Below are 10,742 nucleotides of genomic sequence, written 5' to 3'. Positions count from 1 at the left end.
AGGACATTTAGGATCTGAACAGGCATCACATCCCCTCTAAAGTCCTTAAGGAAAGACTCCCACTAAGACCAGTGACAACTGAGCTAGGACCAGTTAAGCGCCAACTTTTCTGCCCTGTGTAAACATGACTGGTGGTTCAGGACTCGAAAATAAGTAAGCGCATGATAAATATAATATATAATTCATTATGATTCAGGACTTCTCACTTGTCTGTCAGGTTAGCTAAATATCCAATTAAATAAAAATCATTCTTTAAATATGGAGATACAAAATGTTCCAGTTTAATATGGATTTTATTTCCATGTTATCCATCAAATATTGCAAAAATATATATAGGAATGCAGCCTATCAAGTGCAGAATATCCAATTTTGTTGTGTTAAATTAGTATAAAAATGTAAATGTTACTAAGTACATACAATATTAAAATGCATCATCCTAATACAACACTTGGTTTGTGAATCTTTGTTTATAAAAAGGGTTAATCAAAGCCTTGCATTTAAAATGGCTTCATCATATTAAGCAGCGTATTTATAACAGTCAGGATTTACATTAGAAAGAAGTGTTAAATTGGAGAAGATGATTCACTGGTGAACCATTCAAACACCATTTCCTTGTTCACGGCCACCCAGTTCATGTTGGTCTTGGTTCTCTCCAGCGCCTGCTCGAGAGCCATGGCTGCTGAGCCCAACTGCCCCGCATGGTCTTCTTTGAACTGCAGTAACTGATAGAGAATGGATGAGAATGCTAACTGAGATTTAACTGTGCATGAAGAGGATTGTCTTTGCCATCACACTTATGTAACAGCATCTGAGCAAGAACTAATGTCCGTCTAATTAATATTATTTTCATTGCAAATTGAGAACGTGAAATGGAAAAGGTCAGAAGACTCTGAAGGAAAAACAAAAAAACAAGACATATTAAATGCTGTACCTGGTTGTACTCAAACTCAGAGGAGAATCGTTCGGTGACTCCACTAATTAAACCTCCAAGGGAAAACGATCCACCACCATAGCTGAAGAAAAACACAAACAAGACAGGCCTTGATTACACTGCAAATAACCAAAGCCAAAACTCACACTCTGCATGCTGTTATCTCTGTCAGCTCTTTTCTCCAATTGGTGCTGTATATTAAATGCTAATGTCTGCATGAATGCACGTAGACTCTCAGCGTCATATTTTACTTTTTCTAACCGGGTCAAGGGTCATGCTGGAGCCTTTCCCAGCAGATAACGGGCACGAGGTGGGATACAATTTTTACATCACCAATTCACCTAATTTGATGTTTTTGGTGGGAGGAAGCCCGAGAACCCGGAGAGAACCCATGCAGACACGGAGAACATGCAAACTCCTCAAAGAAAGGCTGCAAGTCGGATTCGAACCTGTGACCTTTCTGTGAGGCAACAGCGCTAACCAATGGGCCACTGTGCTGCCCTCCAACTCTTACATGTTCAAGCAAATAAAGATTCACACAGAAATAAATAGAATATTGGACTAATTTGTGCATCCAACAACATCTGAGACAAATATCCAATATTTAATTAAAGTTTCTATCAGGAGGCCTAGCCTGACACTGCACTACTCGTTCAGGTATTCTATAGCAGCAGCACCATTCGATGTCACAAACATGCGGGCATGACGACAAACTCACTCATTGAATATAAAGTCCCACTTGGCTCTGACAAAATCCCATGCCAGAGCCTGACCAATGGGGTTACTAGCAATAGAAGTTATGGCGGAGGTGGCATCCTGCTTACGGATCTTCTCCGGGTCCAGACAGTAGTCCAGATACCTGAAACACATTAAGTGAGGACAAAAGCCTGATGCACTCAGAGGGCGCTGCAGAACGTGAAGCAGCCTAACAAAGAACAAACATTGAAATGTGATCCAACACTAAGTCAGTGATACTGACCTGTTCAGCAGCCAGGGCTGTGTGGAGCAGGACAGACCATGCATGAGTTTATCAGCTTCTGAAGCAATGGTAGCATTCTTATACATACGCCAAGCAAAGTCCCACTCAGCCACTCCTCCTGCAGCAATTGCATTGCAGTACACCGTGGATTTCAGGTTGGGATCAATCCTGCAGTAATCACGGAGATGACAAAGAGTAAAATGACAATGGTGAAGGACGATAAGGGCTCAGAGACAAAGAAAAGCATTGAATGTAATTTATTTTCAAGAATGAAATCATGAAAGAAACGAGTGGAGCGTGAACACACGTGTTGTTAGCCGGGTTATTCATCCACTCGCTGAACCAACCAGTGGTCAGCTCCGCACATCCTTCCACTCCAGTGCTGCAGGCCAAGGAGATAGCATTCACCTGGTTGTACCTGGATGGGGACGGAAGAGTGTTTGAGAATAATCCACCTGGGATTCAGATTAATTCTGTGCGATCCATCTCAGGGAGAGCAGGTTTCTATGTTGTGTTGTTAATGTCAGAATTCCATTTGAGTGAATTATGTGTGCCTAAACTCCTTCCACTATGTGCACAGATTGTGCATGTTGAAATGTTAACGGTACATCATTGAATTACCGTAGAAAGAAATGAGTAATTATACTCTGATTTGCATTAATGCATTGAGCTGTAATTGTGCTTTTGTTGAGCTCCGCACAGATGGGGGTCAAAGCGATAAATACTACAATATAATTTTAACAAGTTTTAATAATGGAATAAAATCGGTAACAGTGAGAGAGAGGAAGCTGAGCCTGGTACTTCCAAAGTGGTTTTCCCTAAGGATGATTTAGGATGTAATAAAGGACATTACGGTTTGCATCCTTACTGGTCAGTGTGCTTCTCTGGGATCTTTGTCCAATTTGCTGTGATCTCGCTGAAGTGCATAAACAGAGGAGTGACCTGTTTCTTTATGTAGGCCTGCAAATGAACACACTTTATTATCTCATTTATCTGTTTTAAAATGGCAACGTGTCACCAAGCAACGAAAGCGTCACAGGAGTAGAGCAACATATAACATACAGACGTATGATCCTGTACAAACCTGCATCGGGCCGTACACCTCGCTGCGGTCAAACATGAGGAAGAAGTAGCCTAAGTTATGGCTGGCTGTCTGCCAGGGCATGTAGTCCACCTCTTTGTTTAGGAACTTGGTTGTCATCAGAGCCAGAGTTGTGTTCACCAGCTTTGCCCTGTAAGCAGCAAATACGCTCTCAACAAAAACGCCTTGAAGAGGAAGAAAAAAAAAAGGCCTTACCTTGCAAGGTTGAAAGCATCATCTATAATTTGCACTCGGTTGATGATTGGAATATCCTGAAAAGTAAGCAGTTAATAAAATGAATGGCTTCGTGGGCCATTGTCAGTGATTTAAAAGGCCATGCAGCCTCGATGGTGCACCTGTGCAACCTGTATACCTGGTGTCGGGAGCTCAGCTTGGCGAGGAGACGCTCCCAGTTCTCCGAGTCGTAGTTCACCCTGTAGAAGCCCTTCATGTCTACGTTGGCCACCAGCCAGTCATTCAGACCAAGTGTCATGTTCGGATTTGTACCTGATTGTGAGGAGTCAAATATTTAGCGTTCAGTTCATCCTTCAACGCTCTTAGCTCAGCATGAGTACCTGCAACATGGCCTACCTTCACCGTCCGTAAGCCAGTAGTGCTGCTCAGCCCCGCCAGTCTTGATCCATGTAACTGGGACAAACCACTTGTAGCTGCAGTCAACCATTCAAAAAGACAGAACGAGTTTGACTCGTGTTTAATGCCACCTTGTTCTGTATATTAAGCCTGTTGGTGTTGAACTAAAAATAGCTCCTACTCGAACTCCGATGGCGTGTCCACGACAGAGTCTGGGTCCAACAAGAAGTGTTTCTGGGTAATTTTTCCAGTTTGGGTGTTGATGGTGACGACTGGGAAACCCATCTGTAGGATCCAGCGGTTCATGATGTCCTCTATAGGGAAGGGCAGCTCTATGCCAGCTTTATTCACCTCCTGGGGACAGGACATGCAAATTAGATTGTATAATTCTCCCTAAATGCCTACAAAGGATTTAATTGTTGTATTGTGATTTATTTATTTTTGCACAGCGTTTCTTAAATTTTTCTGCTGGTGACCCAAGCCCCCTAGAAAGAGCATTGGGCTTGAAAGCAAATGTGACATAAACAGACTTTGATGCTCCAATGCCATTTGATGCACGTGGGTCCGGGAATATTTTTCCCATAAGCGTGAAATTAGAAAAAAACAACTGTAAAACAGTGACTATGATATTTTTCTAATTGTAGTTCCAAAGTGATTAGTTTCAATTTCACAATTGGATCAATTCAGTTCGATATTCAGTTTGCAAATTACCGTACATTAAATACAGAACAAGCATTGATTAGACGTTAACAGTCTGATGCGACAAACACAAGTTAAATGTTGCTCTATTTGCATTCAATTTAGCTACGTTACCTTTTTATGGCTTTTTTAGAAAATTAATACTTTTGAATTAAGGTTTTGAGCGGGCATTTCCTATATCGACAGATATCTTACCATTTGCAGGTGTCTCCAGAGATCCTTGTAGACCGTAGTATTATACTTGAACTCCTCCAGGTATGACTGTAGATAAAAAGAAAATCTACTGATACACTGTAGTTGTGCTTTTGTGAGGGAACGAGATACAGGTCAGTAGCGTGGATATAACAACATGAACAAAATAAAAGACCATGTAAAGATTAGCTGTACTCACATGGAGTCCCTTGGAAAAGACGTCCTCAGTGATAAAGTTTGAGAGCATCCTCAGGACTGCAGCTCCCTGAAATGAAAAATGGGAGGAAAATGACCATGTCAGTGGGATAGAGCTTTTTAAAATTGTTATTCTCTAGTTCTTTTTTTGTTTTTTACAGTTCAATATCTAGACTCCCGAGTTAAAAAAATACTGCACCTTGCTGTATGTGATTGAGTCAAACAGCTGATTGATGTCCTCTGGCTTCTGAATGTCCTCCACATTGGATGAAAGGGGATGGGAGGAGGCTAAAGCATCCACACCCATCACACCAATAATCTCATTCAGAACGATCAAATCTGGCTGCAATATACACAAACACACGTTCGTTTGTAGCATTGGCTGAGACTGGACACTTTCCCAGTGAAGATGGATTTCAGTATATCCTATATTCAGCATTAGATTTCTCAGCTAGAACAAGGCATTGCCAGGTAAGAACAGAGCTCACCATAGTCCACGTTGGTTCAGTGTAATTGGCTCCGAGATAAGAGACGTAGGTAGCAAACCCCTCATTGAGCCACAAGTCATTCCACCACCTCATGGTCACCAAGTTTCCAAACCACTGGCAGGACAGAGCAGCATCCTATTAGCACTCTTCAACAATAAACCCGGTTACTGCAAACTGGTATGAATGTGCTTTGGTGTTATACCATATGAGCAAGTTCATGTGAGATGACTATTGCCACCCACTCCTTGTCTCCATTGGATGACACGGCAGGATCATATAAAAGGGCAGTTTCTCTGTAGGTGATCAGGCCCCAGTTCTCCATGGCTCCAGCACCGAAGTCAGGAAGAGCGATCTGGTCTAAAAAATAACAAAGAGGGAATTTTCTTTCTTTTTCTTTTGTGACTGCTATTTTTCGCCTTAGAAGGTAATTTGTTACTGTGTTATTTAATTTATTCAATGCATCATTGTAAAATTATATTACTGTTAAGTATTTGTATATATTATTGTTTTCTTTATCTATTTCTGCACTATGTACATATAGTTAATTATTCTGTTTTTTGTTGAGTGGAGCATTGCTGCTGATATAATTTCCCTAAGTATTCTGATTCTGATATTGATTAATAAAATAAATATCTTAGTCTGTGTGGATGCATCATCTATACCTGACTTTCTCAGGGGGTAAGGAGAATTGTAGTAGTCCTCAAAGAATGCCAGTATCGGTCCGGTTTTCTGCAGGGCATAGTCTCCTTGGTTCTCCTCAATAGCTTTCCTGCGAGCCCAGATCCTGATCTGGAAAACAAACATTGCTTCACCAATCCAACAAAGCAAATGTCCAGCAGAGGACAGCATAGAGAGGACAGAGGACTGACAGGACAGAGCAGCAACCAGCCGCTGTGTGAATCCATTTGTTGCCTCAGTACCATTTACTTATAGATCATGGCTTTAACAGCAGTATATGCATTTTAACAACTGATTGTAATTTTATTTCAATCAATCTTGCGGTTCTGAGTGATCATCTTTTTCTTTAATGAATGCCACAACATGCACAATGGCTCAAAAAAGGGGCTCTCTCACACAGCTGCAGGTTCTATTGTGCTACATCAGTTTCAATCATAATTCAAGCTGTAGTTGTTACAGTGGTACTATAACAGCCGGAGCAAGAGGACAAAAAGCAGTATTAGTAGCAGTGGTAGTCGGACGCTACAGTACTGTAGACACATGTAGAGAATGTATTGATCACTTTTTTGGGGGGGCTGGTTACACTCTTTAGTGAGATCAAGACATCCGAATATGCAGCAGCTCATAATGTTATTTTGTTTATTAAATATTCAAAATTCTTACAATATAAACATATACAGGAAAATAGTTCCAATGCTGAATAACCACCTATAACTGAATATTATGCAGCCAATTATCCATATATAATGTTCTTCCAGTAAGGTGTAATAAATACTTACCATGACAGCTGCACCAGGTTCTGTCCCGACAAACTCAAAGTCACACACAACAAATGCCAGCAGGTAGGTTGACATAATCTCTGTTGGTTTAAATCTTGTGTAGAGTAAATCCTGGCCATCCACACTGATGCTAACTGGTTCTGCGTGTGGAAAAGGACAACAGCATAATTATTATAAATGCGGAGTCGCAGGCTCATTGGGCGCTAATGTGTCACAGCAGAGGGCTGTATGTTTGTAGCCACAGTATTAAGAGTTATATATATATACAGTATACACACACATGGATAGTTCACATGTAAATGTTGCACTGGACACTGAAACAAGGACTTGCCATAGTTCATGCTGTTTGAAAGAGCCTTCGTATTGTTGGGATGTATGAGGCTTATGTGGAAGACAGCTTTCATGGCCGGTTCATCAAAGCAGGGGAACGCTTTCCTGGCATCCGTTGGCTGCATTTGAGTCGTGGCCAAAACTCTGGCAACAGTAGATCAGATAAAAAGCCATTTTATTGAATGCTCAAGGCTCAGATAAAGTCTGTGTTTTAGAAGATGTTATGTTCACCTTTTTACATCTCTCTCAACGTTGCTGTCAGCAATTACATTTCAGTAACACACCGGAATACGCGAGTGTGTTGTTTTTAGCTGTGTGTTAACTCGTGAATACAGTTGATAATGTTTTTCCTGTCAGAAGTTCTGTTTGAATTTACTGTACGATTGACTTCTGTTGAAGTCCATGCATTAGTAAGAATAGAGGCTCTTGCTCATTGATTCTGTGGAAAAGAAACCAATACCTGTAATTTATTTTCTGTTGCTTTTCTAACAGGAAACCTGAAATGTTTCTATGCAACCGATCAGCAGTGTGGCTGTTCGTTCCACCAGCGCTCAGGAACGGTTTTCACAGAGCTGTCTACCACAGTGTCTCTAAATACGTCCACTAGGAGTCTCAAAAAGGACATATTTTAAATCATCACATCCCATAGTGGTTTTAAATATAACAGAGTATGCAATTCATTTTTCTGTTCTTTCCATTTCAATCTTTTTTGTTTTGTACTGAATTTACAGTAAAAGTATAAAGGATTCAATGCTTTTCTCATTTTACTCTCAGTTAATAAGTACATTTCCCTGAATGAACAACCATGTCAGAAAAGTTCAATTTTGGTTTAAACCCATGTTTTCAATGTCTGTAAAGTGGTCAGTGGGTTTAAGGCCGGTTCCACGACTACACATTAGGTCTTATCTCGTGAAACTAACTAGAAATATTCAGCAAATTGTTTAATTTGATTTCGCTTTCATTTGAATAAATCTAATAAAGTTTCAAATTAAGAGCATCATACCTTCTCACTCCATCTTCCATGTATTCGCTTCTGTAAAATCCTCCGAGGTCATCAGCCAGTTCCCCAATGAACTCAGTGTAGAGCTCATACGTGCTGTCGGGCTGCAGCAGGCCGCTGAGCTGGATCACAAGGTACTGGGTGGGAACCTCCAGCCATGTCATTGTCATGTCGGGCGCAGTGGCTCCATGGAGGCCCCTGAGCTTGCCGTGATATCCATCAAAGGTGGTGAGGTTCAGCCTGTTGGAGTGGATGATGATGAGGTCGGTCTCCGTCACACATCTGAAGACCACAGTGCAGTTTCCAGTGAATATGAATAATCCGTCTTTGTTGGTCTCCAGCCGGGGCCACAGGGTCACGTTGTAGGAGACGGGAGCGAGGGACTCTGGAAGTCGATAGCTCTGCCAGGGCTCCTTCGGCGTGGAGGGCGTGGTGGTCGTGACGGTGGGGCCGGTTGTGGTTGCAGGTGTCGCTTCATTCTTGGACTTCTCCTGAGAGTAAACCACAGATAGAGCTATGATGGTGGAGACGGCGGCGATAGCCACAACCGCACAGGCTACTGCCACCGCCTTGCTGATGTAGACACCTTTTCCCATGACTCCAACCGAGAAGAACTAGACAGAAGCAACGAGAGTGGTTGCTTTCATGCTCTGCCTTGTTAGATTCAGCCCAGAGTTAATGGTTCATCTTCTGGGCGGGGGAAAACAGCTGAAAGTACGATACTGAGCTGAAAAAGTCCTTGAGATAAGAGGGAATCCTCCCTATCGCTAAACTCCCTACCTGCATCACAGCCCAGAATAAAGAGTCTTGTTGGAAGCTCGGTTGTCTTCACTCTATTTATTCAATGCCGTAAATTGTGTAACAGAAGAAATATAGTATGTGTCTGCATATGTGTGAGTGTGTGAGAGAGAGAGAGAGAGAGCGAGAGAGATCTGACTTTCTGACAGTGAAGAAGCCAGAATTGCATAATGAAATGGGCTAAAGAGATGTTTATGGGACTGGATCAACTTTTATTTAGTCTCAAATGTTGCAAACTCGACATTTTCTTTGGTCGACCGAAACAACTGTGGCTTTAAGAAATGCTTCCAAGCCAATGCTGAAACAGAAACACATAGTTTGTTCTCGGGCAGCAAAGAAATATCTTTTTATGGCTTTTGGTCAGCAAACTGAATGAAAAGAAGAGATGGTTCATCTCGCAAATGTAATTAATTAAGGAAAACCGAAGCATCTGTGTGAGCAGAGTAAAAAAAAAGGAGTAGTGTTAAATAATCATGAGGTCAAAAGGTACTGCAAGAGATGATTACACTGAAGACTTGGCAATGTCATGTTGATCAGAAGGGTATCAATTTTAAATGATGATGTGGAAAAAAGTCCCAATTTGCAACATTTGGAAACACATTGTAATCAATTATCAGACACATGCTTCTCCCAATTCTGTGGGGATTCCTTCCTAATCAGATTGTCGTTATTTTAGTGTCTATCTTGCAGATTGACAAGAAAAAGGATACAAATATTTGAGATAGAACTTCAAACTCATGGACCCATCCCCCACACTGACTGTTCTGGTCTCATTGGAACCAGCATTCATTCTGACACACATTTGTTTTTGGGTTTTTGCACAGGTCTGTCTTTCTGGCCACTAGCACATGCATACACACAATAACCAAATTACCACCTTCCCTCAAGCGAATGTTTCACCTTAAATGTAGTTATTTTCATCTCAAATGTTGAGGTAGCCTTTCACCTGCAATCACCTGAATCCCATTTTAAAACGGCCACATGGCGAAGTTGAGATTTTCTCTCAAATGTATATATATATTTTTTGTAATTTACTGACATGCACAAATTGTATTTTATTGCCACAAACACACATACAACACTTTTTGATACACTTTTATTTCTAAAACTGCACAGTTTTCCTGCTGTAATGCAAGAAACACAAAGAAAAAAAAAGTGAAGGGAGGGAGGGTACAACATAAATTACAAAGGTCATAAACGCAGCAGCAACTCAAAACCACTGAACCCTATGCATTCCAAACATGATGTGTCATTAGAGCCTCCCTTCCTGAACGCATACATCTTTCATTCTCTATGCTCACTTCCTGAGGGTGATGTCACTTCAGACCTTCTCTAAGAAAGTCAGGGACATGACCACTTTCACAGTTTGTCTTACAGCAACACTCCCTATAACACCTCTGTTCATTATTCTGCAGATGATCAAGTATCATTGTCAATTCAGTGTAAAGTCGGTCAGGATAATGTATGTAGAAAAAGCGCTAATATGTCTCCGTCTATTCACTGAAGAGGGACTGACCCTCATTATACAGTCCTTCAATGCTAAGGAACGATTGAACAGGAAACCTGATAGAAATATGAAATTATCAGTTTTTAACAAAGCAGTCATTTGGGAGAACGAACACATCTGTATATGCAATTGAATGGAAATGGAGTATGAAGCAAACATCCTATCAGGATCAGGGTGGCTAATTACATTCACAGGTTTCAGCCACTTGTAAAAGTAATGTCAGTGAACTCTGAAACCATTCTACAAGTAGATAAATGTCCGAGATTTATGATATAAATGCATTAAATAATACAAAGCAGGAAGAATAAAATTATGTGAACTATGACAGAAAGATAATTACATTATTTTATTTTGAAAGTGAAAGAAATGTTACGAAAGTAAAAGCTATTGTTATTCGTTAAAATGTTTAATTCAGCGACAATCACAGACAAGAGGTGTGCTTGTCTAGTAGCCATGGCTAAAGTGCTGCTATATAATGACACGTGACCCACTGT

General features: G+C 40.9%; 1 protein-coding gene across 1 annotated transcript; it reads right to left on the bottom strand.

Moving 5' to 3' along the window:
* Positions 1-563: 563 nt before the first annotated feature.
* Positions 564-8,539, bottom strand: LOC137912578 (aminopeptidase Ey-like). The gene is made up of 20 exons (XM_068756713.1): positions 7,947-8,539; positions 6,945-7,087; positions 6,614-6,753; positions 5,819-5,945; positions 5,359-5,513; positions 5,157-5,270; positions 4,868-5,011; positions 4,673-4,738; positions 4,477-4,542; positions 3,764-3,936; positions 3,583-3,659; positions 3,365-3,498; positions 3,208-3,263; positions 2,995-3,142; positions 2,779-2,870; positions 2,218-2,328; positions 1,911-2,078; positions 1,650-1,790; positions 932-1,013; positions 564-722 (listed from the first exon to the last, which is right to left on the bottom strand). The coding sequence occupies exons 1-20, from the start codon at positions 8,537-8,539 to the stop codon at positions 564-566; spliced, it is 2,889 nt and encodes a 962-aa protein (XP_068612814.1).
* Between the last annotated feature and the right edge of the window lie 2,203 nt (positions 8,540-10,742).

Source organism: Brachionichthys hirsutus, unplaced genomic scaffold (genome assembly GCF_040956055.1).
Source record: "Brachionichthys hirsutus isolate HB-005 unplaced genomic scaffold, CSIRO-AGI_Bhir_v1 contig_200, whole genome shotgun sequence".
NCBI lineage: Eukaryota > Metazoa > Chordata > Actinopteri > Lophiiformes > Brachionichthyidae > Brachionichthys > Brachionichthys hirsutus.
Note: the sequence above shows the minus strand (reverse complement) of the source record. Positions and strands in the feature narration are given on the sequence as shown.